The sequence below is a fragment of the Lactuca sativa genome, chromosome 5 (assembly GCF_002870075.4).
Source record: "Lactuca sativa cultivar Salinas chromosome 5, Lsat_Salinas_v11, whole genome shotgun sequence".
Taxonomy (NCBI): Eukaryota; Viridiplantae; Streptophyta; class Magnoliopsida; order Asterales; family Asteraceae; genus Lactuca; species Lactuca sativa.
The window spans coordinates 40,409,958-40,433,254 of NC_056627.2; the positions used below are offsets into that span (position 1 = coordinate 40,409,958).

Here is a 23,297-nt window from a genome sequence, read left to right on the forward strand (position 1 = left end):
ATTGTGAAGAGGAATGTCGTAATCATAATTGAAATTTTAAGAACACACTATGTACCCTTGACTAAATTTATTAACATTTCTCAACCTAAACCTTTAGATTTGAAATGAAGCATAATATTCTCTCCCTTAATTATAGCAAAACAACTATTACATCCTTACAACTTTGCAAAGAATAACTTTTGTTTTCTATAATTAATATTGCCAACTTGCAATACTTTCCATAATAATCATACAATCATAACTTTTATGCTCCCACTATCATGATGATTACTATAAAACATAACACTTATGCTCCCACTAGCTTCGACATGTATTCATAAACATCTTAAATTTCAGAAAAAAAAACAATACCTATTGAATTTCTTAAGTTCATGTTTTTAATATTTAATGTTTTGATAATCCTTTATCAAGGCTTCTTGAACTTATACACCTTTGCCTTAGATAGTTCATATGTGTGTCTAAACAATTAAGACTAACTGCCAAACCTCACAACTCAAATCATGGAAAGGGATACCGTAACCATGATCGAATTTGAGAATGCAATTTTACAATCACTATCTTCTAAAAATATTTCTTAGTGAAAGCATTTCTTCACAATCATTTTCATGAAGTAGGAAACCTTATGACACTTAGATTTAAACGGTGTATGTGTTCCTATCCATGTGAATTTGTTAAAACCAAAGTTTACGACAAATTCAAACTCGTATGGATCGAAATTTCTTAATCTTGATTTCTTGCCTTATGGTAGCACAGCTGCCCACCACGTCTTCCAAGTAGTTAAGCAGCTCACCCTTTCCTGTCAATGTACCTTTCATTGACTAAGATGCCTTGCCTTTTATGCGTTCAAAATGAGAACTCATAGAACTCACATGCATAATTAACTCAATTGGAATGGCATAGAAATAAAAAATGTCAACACGATAGGTTTTAAACCACAACTCGTGTGCTAGTGATGATCGGTAAGGTTTATTTGATTTGTTCTTGAAACTTTTCAAGACCATTAAAACTCCCACTGACTCCTTGACATATAAGATTCTTTTGTCAATAACCATTTCTTGACAAACAAATATTCAAGAGTTAGTGTAGCTTTTATCAAAACACTTCATAAATTGGACCTAGTTGGTCTTTGTCTTATCCAAGACATCACAACTTTCCACATTTGATGAATGTTATAAACCTTCTTAATACTTGTCACTCATTGTCACAATCTTAACTTTAAGACTTGTTATTGGAATGAAGTTTGATTGAATTCTTGATTTAACCATTTCTTCAATCCTTGATTCCTCTTCTTGAACATACAATTGTACTAAGATTTACTTAAAGGACCAATTGAGATATGGTTCTTAATCATTAAGACCTATCATAAAGCATAAAAGGTACTCTCCCTTCTTCTGAGAATGGAGAAACTTTTATCATTTTGCCTACTTGATTCTTCTTATTCGTTTTGCTATTGATTTAAACCTTTTTTAATCAATTCCAAATTATACTTAATCTTATAAGTATAATCATATTTACTAAACCTTAGTAAATCATGACGAATATCTTTGTTACTCTTATGGTGAACTTGATCAACACACAACTTTGTGTACTCGATCTCCTAGTCCTTCACTTGACACTTTGTCAACGAATTAGTCTAATTTCCAAATATGAAATTTCTCATTCATCATGCAACCAAGTTGCGTGATTCCAAATTTCTGTCCAATTGAAACTTGGGCGATGAGAAACTTTCCCTATTTGGTAAATTCTCGATATTTCCATAAATAACATAAATAAGAATCATATCCATTCGTTGTATAAATATGCAAACATCAATTTTCATAACGATTTCATTGCAAGGAAATAAACAAATAAATAAATAAGTCAAACAAAATTTATTTTATTTATAAAAGCAGCGGAAAACATTTGTCCTTACAATGCAAAAATCCATTGAAAACTATGTATCTCATAAAGAAAATTTCTAACAACTCTTTCATAACTATCTAAGCTCAAAATCTAATCTTCAAGTCCATGCGATCAAGATCCATTTCTTGTGATTAGATTCAGCTTGCTCTCTCATCAAGCTTCCTTTCTTTTCACCGATCCTGCGAAACATTCAAATGCAATCTTATCACAGCATGTATTAAGAGTCAATGAATAGGAACTTAACGGGGTTAGATAGTGGATTTTTACCTAAAGTAGAGCCATACGTTCTGACTCTCCCATCTCTTAGATCTCTTAGGTAAATATGGCAACTTCGTCTCCAATGCCCCTTCTCTTGGCAATAAAAGCAAATTGACTCTCTTGGAATAGGACATGGAACTACTTCAGACATTGCCTTTCTCTTATGATTGGACTTTTCGATCATAGCATGTCTTTTGTTGCCATTGTCTATATCCATGAAGGCAGATTCACCAATCAACTTTGCTTTTCTATTGCGCCAAACCATTGCTGATTCAGCAGCAATAAGCATATAGGTGAGATCTATAAGGGTCATGTCGTGGTTCATCATATAGTACTCTCTTACGAACTCACTACACGAGTTAGGAAGTGACTGAAGAACCCAATTAACAGCCATCTCCTCACCGACAACGGATCCCATCATTCTTAACCTATCAATGTGTGACTTCATCCCTAGGACGTGTGCACACACTGACTTTCCTTCTTTATGTTTACTTGCCAAAAGGGCTTGAGTGATATTGAACCTTTCAATATTTCGATCTTGTGGGTTAGGGAGAACGATTTGAGGAGGAGGAGGAAGCGAAGCATGATTTCTTGTTCCTCGATCGAATCGTGGAATATCATCTTCATGTGGAATGCTTGTTCCACAGGATTTGGAAAGACCATAGTTGTCGAACTTTGACATCTACAAAACGGGAGAAAACGAATTCAAGTTAGTTGATAGATTGAGTCCTTAGTAAATCACCCAAATGAAATACTAAGGCTAGGACCCAACACAATATTCTACAACTCGGGAGAGGGATGTCGTAACCCTAATTGAAGAATATTTGAAGGTAAGTGAATGACGATTCACTAATTTCCACCACGAAAAACGAAAAAGAAATTTAAGTTTTAAACTTATGAAAACTCCTAGATCCTTTGAGATTCATTGAACTTTCAATGGCATGTTTAAATCTCAATATGCCCTTCTTGTTTGTGACTGGGATGTCGAGGATCACAAAGCGGGTGTGAATAACCATGCAAACTTACATGGTGCCCTCACATGTTACAGTCACCTATTCGATATGTCGGTAAACCACACACGCTCCACCGAACTATGACAAACATTGAGTCACCCTTTGCTACCTTTGCTTAGAACCATTTAGTGTGTCGGTTAACCACACACGCTCCACTAACGTCTTCGCAAGGGCACAAACTGTAATTTCATGGAATTGCATCAATTCACTTTTGCCTAAGTAACTAAGATTAGGAATTTTTAAAACATTTAGTTACTTTTGTACTTTATTATACTTATAATGAAAGGTTTTGTCCTATCCTACCCGTTCGGCTAACGACCCTCCACTAGTCAAGAGTGCGGTGGGTAAGAGTGGATACCCATTCAATCGCCATTTTATAGGCAATTTCCTTAAACACCCCTTATAGACCAGCTTCATGAATGAGGCCTACTAACGGTAAGACTGACTTTTACTCATACATATATATAATGTTAGACTTTTAATGTTATATATAGTATAGGGTGTATTTTACACTTTTAAAATATTAGGTGGTCAAATTTAACAATTATACTTTTAATTCAATTAAATTTTAAACCAAAAACTTTATGGTTTTATTAAACCTCTTTTAATTATACACCTTAATTAATTAATAAAACCATAAGGGTGTGATTTGAACTTTTCAAAACAATACTAGGGTTTTAGAATTTAACATTCCTAATTAAACTTTTTTAATCAACTTTTAAATTCCAAAACTTGAGGGCAAGTTTTGAAACTTTTCAAAAACAATTGAGTTTTAATGTCTCTTAAAATTTTCGAATTTATGACATATAAATTAAAATTTTAAATATTAAAACTCTTGATTTTAATAATTATTTTGAATTAGACTATTAATTTAATTATTAAATCATAAGGGATTATTTAAAATATGAGGATAATTACCATTTATACATTTAAGATATCCTAATCCCTTAAAAAAAAATCTCCCTAGATCTCGAAATTTAAGGATGCAAAATCTTTAATTACCATATATAACAATTAGAGGATAATTACAAGATATGGGATAATCCAAATCCCTAAAATTTAGGATCTTATCTTGGGGAGGAGGCCAAATTTCGAAAATCAAGGGATTAAACCAAACCCTAGATTTCGAAATTTAAGGGTTTGAGGAAAGGATTTGAAGATCTTATTCAAACTCTTGCAAATTAGGGTTTGCAAACCCTAATCTCGAAAATCCTAGCCACCTAGGGTTTATTGGCCATAAACCCTAATATGTCAAGTTCATACAATTGAATAAACTAATTGAAAACAAGTTAACCAAAGGCTCTGATACCACTGCTGGGTTTTATACAAACAATCTATGTGTACATGCAACCCTAACATTGGATCTATGTTTTCACTATTAGATACACAACATTATGAACATATAATAAAACCCTAATCATGATTTCTATTTTTGAAATTAACCAAGAAGGTTAGATTACATACCTCTTGTTGTTATATTGTAATAACAACTTAAATCTTCAAACCCAAAGTCTTGAAAGCAAGCACCACAAGTGTAGTGCCTCTAATGGCTTACAAACACCATAAGCAAGTGGAGAAGGTATAAAGAGAGAGGAGAGAGGTATAAATTCGTCCTTAGATGCTCTAGGGATCAAGTGCACGAAATCCTAAGGCCTTAGGGGTCTTTATATAGGGTTGGGATTAGGGTTTCAGTCCTTATCCTTATCTAGTTACTTGCCCATCAAGCAACCATAAGATAAGCCTTGAAAATCCCTATCTCTTGGACCTTGGACGATTTTAAGGATATCCTTATCCTTGAATTCATCCATCCTTTAACAAGGTAACCATTGCCCTATTTTGTAACTATCACATAATTACAATTCAGCCCCTCTAGTTTAATTAATTACATTTGATCACAAAATTAATTTTTTAATTAATTATTGACCAATATTAATTAAACAAATACGATTTCTCCTTTAATATATTATTCTTATAACATATCAATAAATCATAATAACCTCTCTCTCTATTTATTTCTCCAATCAAGTTGCTTTGGTGAAGGTAACCCAAAAGGACCATGCACCATCGGTTCAAGTACATACCAAAATAGTTATGAACTTAGACACTAATCCAACACAATCAACATAAAACAATGGTTCTGATAACACTAATGGGTTTTATAGATTATAAATATATGCATGAGGCAGAACCCACTTCCAGAATATTTAATTATGTTCAAAACTCCACATTTGGTCGTACTCTCAGGAATGAGTATTAGAATTTAAGACTGTCATAAGTGTTGGTTGACTGGACCATACGAGATTGGACATTGCATAAGAAATTAAGCTAACACTGCATGAGTACTTGAAATGAGGATTTTAAGTATTGGAACAACCCGCACTTAGAGATTATTTCATGGATCTTGTTACGGGTAATTCGAAGAAGATAACATCATTTATCTTCAAACCAAGATGCACATGGGGTTTTGCTTACAAAATATGTTGTGCATAAGTGTACTCCAACGCTATTTGTAACTAGTAGTCATAAAGGGTATGTCCATGTATGATTAGACTAGTAGACAAATACTACGTAGTCAAAGTTTATTTGTTATTTCTTCCTTAACAGGAGAAGAGATATCCTTGGGCCCCATGATGATTTAGTACCGACATCGGATGTACCTGGTTGGGTCCTGACTAAATTGATTTGTTCAATTTAGAAATCAAATGTGATTGTCAGAAATCTTTATCGGGAAACAAATTTTTGAACTCTAAGATTGTACATTATTCATGTCTCAAGTTCATACGGATATCTAGAAAAAGGAATAATTGATCACTTATCTAAGGTCTAAACCTAATTAGGATCAAGTGTTTGGCAGTTGCATTAGATGATTAACTCTCTGTTAGTTAATTGAGAAGTATTAAGACCTTACAAATTTAACGACTTATTTATGTGCGAGACTGTTGGAAATAGTGTCTAAGGTCATTAACTAGTTGGTAATATTTCTGGATAATAATAAAGTCCTTTTGGGTTGGCCTCATGACACAAATAACATTAAGGAAATGGAGAAAATAAGTTGTTAATTTATTAATGAATTAATAAATTAACTAAAAATTATTTTGGTAATTAATTAAATAGTTCAAATTAATTAAATGGGTTGAAATAGTTCTAATTAATTAAATAACATTAAGGAAATTGAGAAAATAAGTTCTAGAACCATCCAGAAAGAGGAGGTGGATGATTTAAACTAAGGGTGACAACTATCGACCCAACCCGTAACTCGACACTGACCCAACCTAAAATTAGATGGGTTTAGATTGAGATTTTTGACCCGCCAACCCACTAACCCGTTTATTTTATGGGTTGGGTAAGGTTAGTTGTTTGGGTTCACGAGTCAACCTACCAACCCATATATATATATATATATATATATATATATATATATATATATATATATATATATATATATATATATTACATTTCAAAAAAATTAGATATATTTATTTATTAATGAAATTTGATTTCCTTCCGTATTCGTAATATTTCGTATCATTGTATTCCTTACATATGTGTATGTGTCTAGTCTGTGTTTGCAATGCCCTAATCAAAAAAGAAAAAACACAGGTCATCATTATTAGATACTCATAATTCATGAATGAAGAACGCATCCACTTTGTAAGAATGTTTTCGTTTTTCAATTTTATTTATATGTTAATGACTTTATGAATTTATGTTGAAAATATTTTTTTATGTTAATTATTTTAATCATTTTATGACTTTATGTTAAAAAAAACTCATCATTTTTTAAAGTCCGTTGCTTATTTATTAAACGGGTTATATGGGTTGGGTTTGACCTGCTAACTTGTAAACTCGCGAATCCATATACTTAAACGAGTTATATGGGTTAGGTTGGGTTGAGGTTTCCAACCCACCAACATGTGACCCACCAACCCATATATTATATGGGTTGGGTTGAGTTTTTGTTTTCTGACCCGCCAACCCGTAAACCCGTGACCTGACAACCCGATTGTCAGGCCTAATTTTAACTATATCCCAGATAGGGATAAAGCAGCTTTCAGATAAGGAAATGATAAACCCTAAGAGTTTGAATCTCTTGAGGATTTATCTGTTACCTATAAATAGCTAGGATGTTAGAGATCAATCCTAGATGAGCTTTTCTTTAAATTTTTGTTCCCTCCCCCCCCCCCCCCTCTCTCTCTCTCTCTCTCTCTCTCTCTCAATATGGACAAAATTCATAACTCTCTCATAGGGTTGGTGAATTTCGCATAAACCCTAATAGAGTTTGTTCCTTGTTTGCTTCTGGAGTCTTGGGTTTGACTACATTAAAGGAGTTCTACTTTGGGCTCTCTGTCCATTGAAAAAGTTTTCAATCACATGATCTAAGGATCAAGATGTAAGTGTTCTATTCTTTTAGTTTGGTTTTAAAGTATGTTGCTTAAACTAGTAAAACCTAGATTCATGGATACATATGCACTTAGGTAAATCTTTTGATTATTTCGCTACTTTTAGATAGTGTGCTTGATGCAATAAATCCCCAAGAAAAAGTTGCTCATATCGGTCGATTACGAAGTACGCGACAAACCATCGGCAACACTTATGGGTGGTGGTGGGAAGCAATTGCAGAGAGAGATGGAAAGTATGATGATACTTTCAATATGTGGGTTTATTGAAGAAAAGCATGTGTTACATAGATGAAGGAAAGCTATTGTAACAACCAGAATACATGCATTGGAAGATAAGAATGGCGACTTCAAATCCCCTCGGCTACAAACCACCTAGTTTTGGAGCCGGCTCAATACTTGTTTATGTTCATAAGACGCAACGACACAACGACTTTTAATGTGTACAATAATTATTTGTATTTCCGTTATTTAGTAAGTATGTATACATTGTGATAAGAGTAAATAGAAAAAACTTATGATAGATTATTCCGTCGGTTCATTTAGAGCCGATTAAGCATTTATTTAGGTAAACGGAACCGAAATACTTCATAACCTAATAAGCCTAAAATACAAAACTAAAAGCCGAACTGAATATTGTTCAAGAGAAATATATATTAAAGATTATATAACTGAATATTGTTCGAGAGAAATATATATTAAAGATTACGGGAAAATAGCAAACAGTTCGGGGGTGTAGCTCATATTGTAGAGCGCTCGCTTCGCATGCGAGAGGCACGGGGTTCGATTCCCCGCACCTCCATACATTTTTTTTGTCTACTATGGACCTGCATCGGAACACAGTCGATTTTTACACTCTGCCTGCTCGTTTCTGAGACCTTCTTCGCATCCGTCGTTGTGTTTTATTCCGCCGTTAACTACTGTCGTTCAACCACAGCTCAGTCGTCGAACTCTCCGACACACTTTAATCGATCAGCCGTATATCTGGCATGTCGATCCTAATACCATCACGTCAGTTATTCATCGATGGCGAGTGGAGAGAACCTGTTAGGTAGAACCGCATGCCCGTCATCAATCCAGCCACCGAGCAGATCATTGGTAATTTGGTATACCTAATCTCCTCTTCCTAGTTCCTAGTCCCGTCACTCCAAACACTCACACTGGAAGTTGTCAGATTATAGATCTGTATCCTGCTTTCTAATCGTTGCCGTTTACATTCACTTGCTTCTGGATGTTTATTCTGGTTTATTCGCGGATTATGCATATGTAATTATGTATTGTGCATATTGTATGCAGCTCACAGATTTCTAAATGTTCTTTCTGGCCTCATTTCTCCAAATAATTACAACTTAGAACGCTGCGGATTATGTTTTTGCGATTTGCACATCTGTTATTGATTCATGGATGTGTAAGTTGTTAGGGTTTTTGTATGTTAACTTGATTATGTTCGAAATATTGTGTTCAGGGGATATTCCAGCTGCTACAGAAGAAGATGTTAACGTTGCTGTGGATGCTGCTCACAAAGCTCTTAAACGTAATGGAGGGAAAGAGTGGGCATCAGCATCAGGAGCTCATCGTGCCAAGTATTTGCGTGCTATTGCTTCAAAGGTGTGTGTGTGTGTGGTTATCCGTTACTTCATCTTCTTTGTCTCAAATTCATAAATTCTATATACAGATAGTGGAGAAGAAATCTGAATTGGCAAAACTTGAAGCTATCGATTGTGGCAAACCACTTGAAGAAGCAGCTTGGGATATGGTATGTTAATTGCATATAATGACATAACTAGGTTCATTAACAAACTTGCTAGTATATCTATATGACATTGAATCATTTAGAATGATGTTGCTGGATGCTTTGAGTACAATGCTGATCTTGCTGAAGAGTTGGATAGAAATCAAAATGCATCTGTTAGTCTTCCAATGGATACATTTAAGTGTCATCTTATCAGAGAACCTATTGGTGTTGTTGGATTGATTACTCCATGGTATACTTAATACCTCCTCTCTCTTCTGATTCAGTGAGGTGTAATGCAAAGTTCAAAGTTCAAACAATCATCTCCTTCATTTTACCTATAGGAATTACCCTTTGCTGATGGCCACCTGGAAAGTTGCTCCTGCCATGGCAGCTGGATGTGCTGCCATTCTCAAACCATCAGAATTAGCATCTCTGTAAGTAAGCTTCTTAATTCTTTCTGTATATTTTATGTTGGATACTCTTCTTATATATATAAGCTACTGCTCAAAATGTTAAGGTATTAATCAATTTCTTTCCCATGATCTCTGTTTCAGACTTTCAGTTCATTTTTGAATTTATTTTTGTAATGGTTACTTTTCAGCCTGTTACACTTGAACTAGGTGGGAAAAGTCCAATAGTGGTGTTTGATGATGTGGACATTGATAAAGGTTTCTTGTTTCTGGATTTTATGTTAATTTGATATTATAATGAAAAAAAGAAAGTAACTTTTTTTTTCTTTTCTTTCTTGATTGGCATACAAACAGCTGTTGAGTGGCCGCTGTTTGGTTGCTTCTGGACAAATGGTCAAATATGCAGTGCAACATCTCGGCTTCTAGTACATGTAAGTCATAAAAAAATAATTTGAATTTTGAAAGTGTAAGTGGAATAAAATAATTTTGATACTTGTTTCAGGAAAGTATTAGTGAGGAGTTTTTAGAGAAGCTTGTTAAGTGGGCTAAAAACATAAAAGATTTGTTTTTGGTTCGGTTGATGGAATTTTGTAACCTCTTTTTTTATCACATGTGAATGATATTGATATGATAACTACTTCTTGCATTATTGCATGTGAATATGTGATCTTCCTTGGTGTTTTACCCATAATATTACTATGTGTTGTGTTGGTTTCTTTATTGCGTATATGTGTATATAGAATGTATTTTGTATCTACCGTCTAGTAAATGCTTTTCAGTTTCAAACTAATGTCACTTTGTAAATTTGCATTTGAATCTTTAAATTTTATTTTTTCAAGTGAATGTTGTTTTTAAAGTTATACATGGTATTTTGGTGGGTTGTAATTGGATGAAAAGGTGGATATCCATTGAAATATTGAATGGATCCAGTTGGATATGTTGAACGACCAAATTAAATATCAAATGGATAAAACTGATCAAATTGGATCGGTTCGATTGATCAAGGTTAATTGGATTGGTTGACAATATCCATTTATCAGATTAGAAAAATGTAAAAACATTGGATATCCAATTATAAACACCAATAAATTGTCAAGACTACCATTTTCAAGTTAAGATTTCAACAAAACAAACGAGGAACTGTTTGCTTTTACGGTTTGTAATGATTAAAATCTATGATTTGTAATTATTAATTCTTAAGGATTTTGTTTTTGTAGTTTCCAATCTTTTAATTTTAAGGGCTGTAATCGTTAGTTTTGATGGTTTGCAATGAGAAATTTTTGCAAAAAAATGGAACATAGTATCAGATAAATGGTTCTAGGACCTGTTCCAATCTCCTAAGAACCAACATAACTGGCTCCAATTTGGATTCCAATATTTCAAGAATATTTTGTTCTAGTTATAGTTTCATACAACTTTTTGTACCTTTATACTAAAAGCTATTTAATAAAAAAAAATTATTACACTAGTAATCTAATTATTTTTTGATATCATCAATATAAAGGGGAAGCCCCTTGTACCTAATTAAAGTGACTTTTTAAGAAATAAAGTTATCATGGTAAAGTCATAAAAAAAAATAAATAAATAAATAAATAAATAAATAAATAAATAAAACTTTGAGAAGGTTAAACTAAAAAAAAGTGTAAAATTATAGTTATTTTTAGAGTTCAAGGTTCTGTGGTTTAATAAAATTACCACAAAACTCTTTACAGGGTTGTATTGAAAACAAAAATCAAAATCTCAATGGCTAAGTTTGAATGATTTTATCAAGAAATTCTGAAACTAGTGTGGTTTTTATATAATTTGCCTTTAAAATTTAAAATTTATGTGAAATTTACCCTTTGACTCGTTCAATCCATCCACTCTATCACATATCACATATAAATATAAGAGTTGATTCAATCAAACTAACTTTTTATTTGTGATGCATCTTGGACATCTATCCACATTCTTCAAATCCCTTCATAAAATTTTCTTTTGAGATTTCAAAGAAAATAAAAGCTACAATCAAGTATCAACACTTCCAAACCAAAATAGGGCTTGGACTACAAGGTACAACACCACATGAAATCATTCTCTCTAGTTATGGCAATGCACTACTATCAACTCTTGAGGATGGCCATTTCTAGCCATCTCTTCTCATCAATTTCCAATCAATGAATTGACTAATCTGCCCTTCTAAACCGCTTCTATTGGATCCATTTCCGCAACCTCAGAATACCATGAACTCCACGCATCCATGTAATGAACAAACAAATCTCTCAACGCTGCATCATTAGTCAAACTATAAGTCAAACTACATTACCAACAATTCATCATATCAATTAAAAATGTAAAATCTACCTTGATTGTGATATTGTGGCCGATGAGTCGATGCTAGACTTTCCCAATCTTGACTCTTCTTTACTTCCTTGCTCTCACCATGAACCAGTCCGGTTGGATCTTTCAGATCCAACCGGTCTGACCCAGAGTGTGAAACTCCCAGTTTCACACTCTGGTCCACACCCACATCTAAAACCGTTTTGGTTCTTTTGAAGGAAATGTTTGTATTTGTAAGATCAGTCCCAAATGCTCTTTTCTTGGATTCAGGATGAACTAATCCTGTTTTGCTATCTGTTTGACTTTGACTTTGACTTCTCATACCCAACCACCTAAAGGCTGGCTTTCGGGTTTCTGGGTGATGAATCTTCTCGATGAAGTTCATGGAAGATAACACATTAGCAATGTCATATAGCCGTCTGACTTTAGCTGCAATGATTAATTACCAAAATGCCATCAGCTACAGTGAGTAATCCTGTTTCGTATTAATGAATTGAAAGGATAGTCAAGAGTTTTTACTTCTTGTCAATGATGGATTTCGAGCATCTCCAAGCAATATTTTTGCAGCGTCCTCGAGAGAAAGTGTATCAGACTAAAAGAACATTGAAGAAATAATTAAAGGGTAGTCAAGATTTTAAAGAATGAAAGAGTGATTGTGGAATTTACTTACAGGTGTGCATAGGAAAAGTTTGAGGAAGTTTTTAGTGAGAAGTCCCAGAGATTTCTCCTTCCGGTTTTCTGTTAAAAACAAATGCAAACATGTTTCAAAATCTTGAAATATCCATCTTTTATTGAAAATTTAAAGGGTGATAGTAATGCTTGCAGTTTATGACAGATGGAATAACCTGATTTGAACAATCCGAGAGATTTATGCATGGAATCTGGATCTGCTTTTTCCTGGAAGGAAGCACTAGAATTGGAGAATCTTTCATCTTCATCGTCTTCCCAAACCTAAAAGGAAAAATAACAACCCTAATTTCATTTCACAAGTTCTCCTTTGAAGTTGGGTTATGGAAAGGATGACTGTAAGTAATTTGTAAATTCATTGTGTAATTACCTTTCCAGATTTACAATCAATCGGTTCATCGTTGTTTCTGAAACCTTCTTCCTGTTACGCAATTAGGTAAAACGATAAAGAAAAGGTTCGATGAAAGATATGGTTTTGTATTAGATTATGCGAATACAAAACTAATCACCTTTAGCTCCTCTAACGCCTTTGGGATTGCTCCAAGTCCTTTCCAGTAATACGTATTTTTTGCTTTTCTTACAAGAACCTATTCAATTGAAACATCAAGAACTCAGATCTGAAATTTACTCAAATTCTTGTCATAAAACTTTATAGAATTATAAAAAAGGGAAGAAATCATACACCAACGCTTTCCAAAACGTTGACAATATCGTAAATCCGTCGTCTCTCCACACCTGAAATCCCGTATTTTGATATCAGATGTTAGATCTATAAATTTCTCACAAGAACCAACAAAAGGTGTAAAGGTAAATCTACTGCATACAATTCCTAAACGTGAAAGTACCTAGTCTTGATGCTGCGTCGTCCAATCCAACAGTTTCAACTCCATCTCGATTGTACAAGCTCAAGAAACTATACACAGCAATACGTGAACATGATTAGCTAAATTATAAATTCATAGATCGGAATGAAGGTTTCATGCAATAGAACAAGCGTAGTACTTGGAACATAAAAGACCGAGAGATTTCTGCTTCCGGCAATAGGTAGTAGATCCAGAGGCCGGTTCTTTCGTAGCTAAGGAGTATGAAGGCGAAGGAATCGCCATGTTTCGCACGGTATGTAGATCTAGCGTGTGGTTCACAGAGAGATGCAAGGTGGTTGACAATGGCGGGATATGGGGGTTTAAGATGTTGGATTTTGAGAGGGATTTGGTTTTAGGGTTTTGAAATTTTTGAAAATTTAGCTGAAGTCGATGGAGGGTTTGTTTCTTGTTGCAGGCGGGAACTCCTTTCGATTTCAGTTGCTCTTTTGAGTGGACGGTTTTGCCCCTGCTTTTCATTTGAACCTGATTGGTGGCTTCGGATCACGTGGGATGCCCAATCATATCACGTGTCATTTGTTAATCTACGGCTCCGATTTGAAGAACATAGTTAATTAGTTATTTAAATATTATTTTATTATATTATAGTAGGAGGGTGAGCACAAATTAAACATTTAAAATATCTTTGTAAAAATATTTTACTCGAATTTGGACATTACATAAACTCTCTCTACATATAAACTATCTTTTTATAAATAATATATGTTACTTATCCAAAAGAAAATTATTTGTTATAAGGTTGTTAGTCACATCAGCTTTGATAACTACTTCTATATCAATATAGGGTCAAACATAGTTAGGTGTGGCCGTTGTGGCTCGTGTTTCGGATGACGAACGCAAACGGTCAATCAGGCCTCTCCTTCGATTTGGAATGGGATGTAGCTCGCTATTTAAAAAAAAATAATAATAACAAACATTTTATATCTATAAATACCAAACTTTTAACCCTCATTTATTACACAATTCTTTTTCTTTCTCTATACATAAAATACAAACACCCATCAAAAATGGATCCGAACCAAAATACCCCCCAGACTTTAAAAATCGCAAACCCGATAACGCTTTTGTGTTAGATACTACTCTTCGCCAATTCTCGACCATTGAATCACCTCAAGGTGGTTTTGTCAATTTGCTTCAAACCGATTCTCCTATCCAACAAACATCATTTTTCCGACAACAATATCAACCTATCCGGCCTTTCAACATCAATTTCAACAATTCCAACAACAATTTAATACACAATCGTCACACCCACCACTTTCACAACCACAGCAATCACAACCACCTCATTCGCCAGATTTCATTTTGGAAACACAACATTCACCACCACCTCAAGCAAAAAAGAATAAATGAACAAAAAAAAAACAGTGCAACTCATTACTAGCCATGAAAGGGTCAAACAATTTCGACTAAAATGCACGGAATTTTGAGGAATTTACATCAACCTCCAAAATATACGCAAAAGCGGGTCAAACGATTTTGATTTCTTCAGGGGCGCCTTAGACCAATTTGAAAAAACAATGTCAACCCTCAAAGTCTTTCTGTATGTAAAAGTGTGACTAAAATTGAAAGACGCACCAAAATTGATACAACAAACGGAAGGAACTTCACAAGCCTCTTATGGTTTGATGCGTTCAAGAAACCTGAATGTCACTTCCCAGCAATCGGGCGAACAAACACACATCGATATCAACGATGATCCACCGGATCTTGAAAACACGCAATTTTTTCATCGCCCCGTTGGAAAAAATAAAGCAAACAAAATTGGGTTGGACATCTACGGGATCTAGTGTTATTGATCATTTTGGAGAGAAATTTGATCGATATGTGCAAATTCAAGAGAACAAGGTTGATATTATGATTCGGGTGGAATGAAAAATGATTGAAGCGCAAACTTCGTTTCAAGAGGCACAAGCTGATGGGTTTTTGAGCATAACAGACAAAAAACTTATGTATGCATGCAACCCTAATTGAAGATCCATGTTTTCTCTAATTGCACATATAACATTCAAACATCAATTGGGAAACCCTAGGAATCCTATACTATTTTCGAAATTAGCATCTAGGGTTAGAAAACATACATTTGATTGTTATTGATGAATAACAAGAAACCCTTGTGTTGTTGAAGCTTATTGTCAAACCCCCAAACCGAAACGGCAGAAACGTTCGGGGGCTGAGGACGTCATGTACAATATCACAACAGTTGTATAATAGCAATCAAAGCAAACACAACTAGTATATTGATGAAATTGTTGGATTAGGTGTCTAAGTTAATAACTATTCCTAAAATGTACTTGACCCAGTTATCATGGTCCATTTGGGTTGCATGACGTTGCAACACTTGGATAGACTAAATGAGAGAAATAACACTTAAGGTTTATTAATATACTATAAGTTCTAATATATTAATAATATTATTTGATTAGTATTGATCAGGAATTAATTTATTGATCAAAAAGAGACTAATTAAATATATGGGGTTGATTATGTAAATCATCTATTCTTGTATGGTTGGGCTAATGATCCATGGTTTGTATGGATTGGGTTAAAACCCATAAGGTGCTCCATGGATAGTCCATGGAGGTTACAAACCCATGGATCATGGAATATGGAAAGCCATGACAATTAGGGTTTACATGGTGTAACCCTATTTGTGACACAACTATATAAAGACCCATTGTTAACCAAAATCGGCCACTACAATTAAGAAATAGAGGGCTAGCCGATTTTCAGGTATAAGTGTACTTCTCTCAAAGTCATTCTAATTGTTGTGGTGTTGTGTGAGACATTTGAGGCATCACACTTGAGGTGCTAGGCTCACAGGGTTTTTCAAGGAATCAAAGCATCAAAAGGTATGTACTTCAACTAGCTAATATGTTTAAAAGTTTCCCATGACATGCAAGTTAGGATAATAACCTTGGAAAATCAAATTTGCATGTATCTTATTTAAACATAGATCAAAGGTTTATAGGATTGCATGTACACCTTAGGAGTGTTAGAATGCTCAAAACCCTTCAGTGGCATCAAAGACTAGGCTTGTTTATTTGCAAGTTACCACAACTATATAAAGACCCTTACAGACCTTCATAAAATCGATTTTACTCTGCACAAGGTTGGAATTTTTGGATTTCATAACCTCTCTTATCCCTCTCAAAGTTTATAGAGTTTTGACATTTTGGGTGTGAACCATTAGATACATTCCTACTTTGGGTGCTAGATCTTCCAAGAGCAACAAATAAATTCAATATATTCAAAAAATCACACGTATATACGATTATACTTGAAAGGTTAGTAATACTCTCCCTTTTGATAGTTTGAAAGTAAGTTGTCATAATAGTAAAGCCTAAATCTATGGTGCACAATGTATACTTAGGATTTTATTGAATGCTTCTGTTGCCTTATTTTCGTGTATAGATGCATAGAAAACCCTTCAACAACTTCATATCATACTTGCAAAAATTATGAAGCCTTTCTCGTGCGGTATGTGGAGACTTCCTATGATTCTCATATATTACATCGGTTGGGGTGCCATATGTTATCATACGAAGTGCAACTATATATTTTTGTAACAGACTAAACCTATTGTAACTCTTGCATCTAGTCGTTGTTTGAAAAATGAACATGCTTCCATCACATCTTCGACAATACGTCGAAACAAATGTTTATGCATTCGAAATTGTCGACGAAAAAATACCCCCGAAAAATCTCATATCCATCAAAATAATCATGCATTTGACATCCGTTGACAACTTCACAATTTCTCCATATATATTTTCTTTATTTAGTCGTCTCGCATTTTCGGCCTCCTTGTTGTTTTGTTCTTCAATCATACTCTACAACGTTTTAGCAACGCCCTCTAGTTTTTGTAGCACCATGTGAAAAGTTCCCGAAGATGACAAAGACATTAAAAAACAATGTTGATTTGGTATAAAATAGTATCTTAAATCGATAATCATAGTGAATAGAAGTTGAAAAAAAATGTTTTAAAAAATAGTTATTATTGGATGGTCAAAAGAGAGACTCAGGATGCTGCTACCAACTTGGGATCATATAAAAAAAGCGGGGCCGATGTGCACCGATGTGACATCCCCAAAATCTCGGCCAGAAAAGACCGATTTTCATTTATGCTTTTAAATATTTTCAGAGTAAATCCTTTTGATTTGAAAGAGTTGCGGAATTTGTTCCCAAAAACAAAACATGATAAAACATTGTTTACCGAAGCATTTCATAAAAGAAATGTATTTTCATTATAATCAAAACTCGGGGTGTCATGTTCCGATACAGACCAATAAGCATAAACGAATACATTACAAGTCATATAACAAATATCAACATATGCAGACTTGTAAACAAAACAACTTGATGGTTCATCCATCTCATGCCCTTCCGCCACTACCTGTAATACAATTTAAAACTGAGTGGGTCAGGCTTGGGAGCCTGGTGAGCATATAGGGTTTTCAACCCACAATAAATATCATATTTAATTTTCACCAACCAACAATAACCCAATTACCCATTCCCGTTATTCTCACTTTAATGTCCCTAAAACAACTAACATAAGGGACCTAGTCTAAGAATATTTCATCGGGGCGACAACACATGCTTCGGGGGTACCTCAGCAATATAAGTCAAATAAGGCAACCATGAGGGGGATGGAGTACAACAAATGAACACCCAAGTTCATTAACACCTACAGGTGGCGAACCTGCTAATGTTTCCACAAGACTGTCTAGAATAGCCAGTGGTCGTCATCTAAACTCCGCTAGATGACTCAATCAAACAACAACGAGGCCTCTCATCTGTTTATTACACACCAACTGTCTACCCATGTTCTACCCAACATATTAGTAGATAAAAATATACATTTGTATACATAGTTTAAAGAAAACCTGTATAGCATGCTTTAATCAACACATATATCACATAACAGATGAGGCACACACACACATAACACATATCTCATAAAGAAATAAGCAGATCTATAAGATAGAAGAGAGTGAATACTCATTCACACATAACACGACCAAATATATACACATAGCACGTATTTTTATATAAAATACTTAGTATTATTGTATTAGAAGAAATAACTACACACTCACTTGATCAGAAGATGATCGGACAGCACTACGGCTTATAGAAGTAGTATTCCACAGCAGATCTGGAAGATCTCCTCGAAAATCGAACTTCTCGCGGGCAGAGCTTCGACTCGGGAACTGCACTTTTCGGGATCTTCGGGATCTCGGGACTTGCCTCGGGGCTAGAGTATGATACCGGGACTTCGGGATAGCTTCGGCACGAAAAACGATGCAAAAGACTAGAGAGAAGAGAAGAAAATGAACAAGAATTATGGCTGCCTTCGGATCCCCTTTTATAGAGGCTGAAGCCTCGGAGTACGCGGGGCGTACAGGCGTACGCAGCGCGTACGCGTCCGAAATCGTCATTGCATGCGTCATCCGAAGTGTCGACACTATCGGAGTTACGCGATAGCGTAACCTCGTACGCGGGGCGTACTCCGGATTACACCGGTGACACGGCTTCGGATAATACCTCCGATTTTGAATTAAATAAAATTATAAAATGATTAATAAGCTTCGGAAATTCATAACTTCTTCATACGAATTCCGTTTTCGACGTTCTTTATATCCACGCGAAGGTGAGACTACGCTCTACGACTTTCGTTTAGACTCCGTCGGCTAATTTTGACTTTATTTTTTATTAATTATTTTTAATAGGCCGGGACAGAAACTTTCGTTATAAATTCATAACTTCTTCGTTTGACGTCCGTTCTCGCCTAACTTTTTCTCGTTTCGATACCAACAATCAGATCTTCGATTCTCATTTAGATTGCTTCGGCTAAAAACCGCTCGATCTCAAATCGAGTATTTCAGGTTGTATACCGCTAAGCCGGAACTTCGATAAATCATAACTTCCTCATACGAAGTCAGATTTGGGCGTTCTATATATATTCGGAAACCTCGTTTCAATTACTACAACATTAACCAAAGATATTAAGTTTATTTTACACTTGAATTTTGACGCTTTATTTTTATTCTTAATTAATCAAACCACATAATTAAGCAATTAAGCACAAAACACATAATACTCAAATAATACACTTTTATTATTTCAAAACGGGTTACAAATGTCAACCTAGACTATCACATTGCTACAAATGGCAAGCCCGAAACACAGGCGTTACAACCGAGCCACCTCATCAATGCCGAAGGTTGGTGCTAAGGCACTCCCCCAACGTTAGTTGAGTGATTTAAAGTTAGGAGAAAATGATTTGATAGGGTAAGATACTTTTTGAAATGTACACATTTAGTGTAACGCCTATGTTTCTGGGCTTGTCGTTAATATTGATATAATAGTCTAGGTTAACCTTTGTAACCCGTTTTGAAATAATAAGAATGTATTATTTGAGTATTATGTGCTTTGTGCTTAATTGCTTAATTATGTGATTTGATTAATTAAGAATAAAATAAGCGTCAAAATTAAAGTATGAGATAAGTCTGATATCTTTATATAAAGTTGTAGTGGTCGAAACGAGGTTTCCGAATATATAAAGAATGCCAAAATCCGAGTTATAACGAAGAAGTTATGACCTGTCGAAGTTTCGCGACAGAACCGACAACGCTGAATGACGTAAAAAGTGAAATTTACGTTAGTGCGATATTTAGCCTTAGTGATCTAAGCAAATGTTGTAGAGTTCCTTAAACCGAGAGCGTGCATGAAAAGAACGCCCAAATCTGACTTCGTATGAGGAAGTTATGATTTTTCGAAGTTTCGACTTAGCGGTATGCAGCCCGAATACTTGAAATAGAGATCGAGTGATATTTAGCCAAAAAATTTATAAATGAGAATTGAAGATCTCATTGATAGTAGTCCAACGATAAAAAGATAGACGAAAACGGAGTTCAGATGAAGGAGTTATGAATTTCGAACAGAGTTTTTCTGTCCCGGCCTACTAAAAATATTATATAAGTAATATACTTATAATATATTAAAAATACATTCAAAATTAGCCAATGGAGTCTAAACGAGAGTTGTAGATCATAATCTCACCTTCGCGTCGATATAAAAAACGTCGAAAACGGAGTTCGTATGCGAAAGTTATGAATTTCTGAAGTTCGGGGCGTGAACCCCAAAGCTGTGTCAGAGACCACGACATGGCAAGCAGTGCCACGACGTGACAAGTCTTCTGACACCTCCGAGAGGCCCCCAGATGCAACTTGGGATGACGCATGCAGTGACGACCAAGCCCACGACGTGGAAAAAGGTTGCCACGACGTGGCAAGGGCCAAATTTGCCCTATAAATAAATTTGAAGGGCCAACCGTTTAGGGTTGCTATTTTCTCTCTTCTCTTTCCCGTTTTACCTCGTTTTGCATTCCAGAAGTATCCCGAAGCCCCGGTATCATTCCCGAGTCCCGAAGCAAGATCTGAAGCCCCGAGAATCCCAAAGAGCGTAATTCCCGAGCCGAAGCTCTGCCCGCGAGAAGTTCGATTTTTGTGAAGATCTTCCAGATCTGCGGAGAGATACTACTTCTACAAGCCGTAGTGCTGTCTGATCATCATCTGATCAAGTGAGTGTATACTACCTTTCATAAACACGATAATAATACAAGTATGGTTTGAGTGTATTAAGTATATTGTTGCTTATATGCGTGAGTGTGTAGTTACTTTCTTCTAACGCATAACTATGAAGTATTTTATACGATATACGTGTTATGTGTATATTTTGTTGTTATATGTGTGAATGTATATTCACTTTATTCTATCTCATAGATATGATTTATTCTCTATGAAATACGTGTTATGTGTGTGTGCCTCATCTGTTGTGTGGAATAGATATTGATTGAACATGCTATACAAGTTTTAAACTATGTATACAAATGTATATTTTTATCTACTAATATTTTGGGTAGAACATGGGTAGATAGTTGGTGTGTAATAAACAGATGAGAGGCCTCGTTGTTGCTGTTGTTGATCTAGTTATTCAGCGGAGTATGGATAACGACCACGGACTCTTTCTAGACAGTCATGTGGAACGCTAGCAGGTTCATAACCTGTAGGTGTTGTGAACGATGTGTTTACCGGTGTACTCTATCCCCCTCATGGTTGAATTTAGGATATCTATTGTTGAGGAAACCCCTTAGCAGTAATGTCCGTCCCGATGAAAATCCTAGATTAGGTCCCTTGAGATAGATGTTGTTTTAGGGACGTAAAGTGAGGATAACGGGAATGGGTAATCGGGATAGTGATTGGTTGGTGAAATTAAATATAATTTATTTATTGTGGATTGAAAACCCTATATGCTCACCAGGCTCCCAAGCCTGACCCACTCAGTTTTATTTGTATTACAGGAAGTGGCGCAAGGGCGTAAGATGGATAAATCATCGAGTTGTTTTGTTTACAAGTCTGTATATGTATATATTTGTTTAATGACTTGTAATGTTATCGTTTATGCTTTATGGTCTGTATCGGAACATGACATCCTGGGTCTTGATTATATAATGAAAATGCATCTCTTGATGAAATGTTTTGATAAATATTATTTTATCATGTTTTGTTTTGGGAACAAATTCCACAACACTTTTAAATCAAAAGGATTTACTCTGAAATTATTTTAAAAAGCATAAATGAAATCGGTCTTTTCTGACCGTGATTTTGGGGATGTCACATTTAGTCCTTATTATTATTATTTTTTTTGTAAAATAAACCTTTATAATTTATTAATATGTACACATTAGGTCATTTTCACCGGATTCTACAAGTTTTGCTGATGTGGAAGGGTTTATTTTTACAAAAAAAAAAGAATAAGGACTAAATGTGTACAATTCAAAAAGTTTCTTACCATATCAAGTCATTTTCCCTTTCTTTTATATTGTTGAAATGAAATACCCATATGGCATCCATATATCCACAACGAGATTTTTCCAACTTTTATTCATCATGAAAAAGAGGGAGAACCCCGATCTCCGTGCGACTCCTTTGTGTGTTCCTACACATCACTGGTAGCAAGGAGGAATGATGGCAAAAACAAAAAGGTCGAAAGGGGAGACAGGAGGAAGTAGAGACGGTAGTTGGCGGCGAGGAGCTGCTCTAGTAGCCCCCTCGTCGGTTCTTTCTTCTTTTCTGGCAACATATCTTAAAGATGGAGGCAAAGAGAGACAGATCGGAGAAACACACTAGATAAAGGGTGTTTGGTTGTTGTTGTTCGACCGGAAGGAAGAGATACGAGAAAGAGAAGGGTCGCCGCCCTTTTCTTGTTGCTGGAGGATCACCCACCTCCAGTGGGAGGTGCTTCCAGACAAAAAATGGAGAAGGAATGAGTATGGCATCGACAATGATTTTTTAGGGATGTTGTGGGTGGTGTATCACGACTAGAGAGGAAGACATATGGGGTTGCTACCCATTTGCTCACCGAAAAAAGCAACACACCTATGGTGTGTTCTTGGCAACAATCAAACACAGAAGAAAAAAAATGAGAGGGTGAGAATGATTGAATGCAACAAATATATGATCTTGTGAAGACTTTTGGTTTGATCTTTTGTACAATATGATATGCGATAGATTGAAGAAGTACATGAAAAAACCTGTAGAATCCGGTGACTAAGCTAATTAATTGCTATTTAGTGCCACTTGTGCTTCCACATCAGCAAAACCTGTAGAATCCGGTGAAAAGGACCT

General features: G+C 35.1%; 2 protein-coding genes and 1 non-coding gene across 3 annotated transcripts; 2 read left to right on the forward strand and 1 right to left on the reverse strand.

Moving 5' to 3' along the window:
- The first annotated feature begins 8,299 nt into the window (after positions 1-8,299).
- TRNAA-CGC (transfer RNA alanine (anticodon CGC)) lies at positions 8,300-8,372 on the forward strand. Its single transcript has one exon. It is a non-coding gene; the product is annotated as a tRNA-Ala (tRNA).
- On the forward strand, positions 8,338-10,435 carry LOC111881493 (aminoaldehyde dehydrogenase 2, peroxisomal). The gene is made up of 8 exons (XM_023877881.3): positions 8,338-8,668; positions 9,036-9,178; positions 9,246-9,326; positions 9,407-9,555; positions 9,647-9,739; positions 9,907-9,973; positions 10,070-10,146; positions 10,218-10,435. The coding sequence occupies exons 1-6, from the start codon at positions 8,632-8,634 to the stop codon at positions 9,923-9,925; spliced, it is 522 nt and encodes a 173-aa protein (XP_023733649.1). The 5' UTR covers positions 8,338-8,631; the 3' UTR covers positions 9,926-9,973; positions 10,070-10,146; positions 10,218-10,435.
- A 1,177-nt stretch (positions 10,436-11,612) lies between these two features.
- LOC111881481 (E2F transcription factor-like E2FE) lies at positions 11,613-14,014 on the reverse strand. Its single transcript, XM_023877869.2, has 10 exons — positions 13,724-14,014; positions 13,567-13,634; positions 13,404-13,456; positions 13,231-13,308; positions 13,092-13,142; positions 12,880-12,985; positions 12,705-12,772; positions 12,554-12,626; positions 12,059-12,463; positions 11,613-11,982 (listed from the first exon to the last, which is right to left on the reverse strand). The coding sequence occupies exons 1-10, from the start codon at positions 13,825-13,827 to the stop codon at positions 11,894-11,896; spliced, it is 1,095 nt and encodes a 364-aa protein (XP_023733637.1). The 5' UTR covers positions 13,828-14,014; the 3' UTR covers positions 11,613-11,893.
- Between the last annotated feature and the right edge of the window lie 9,283 nt (positions 14,015-23,297).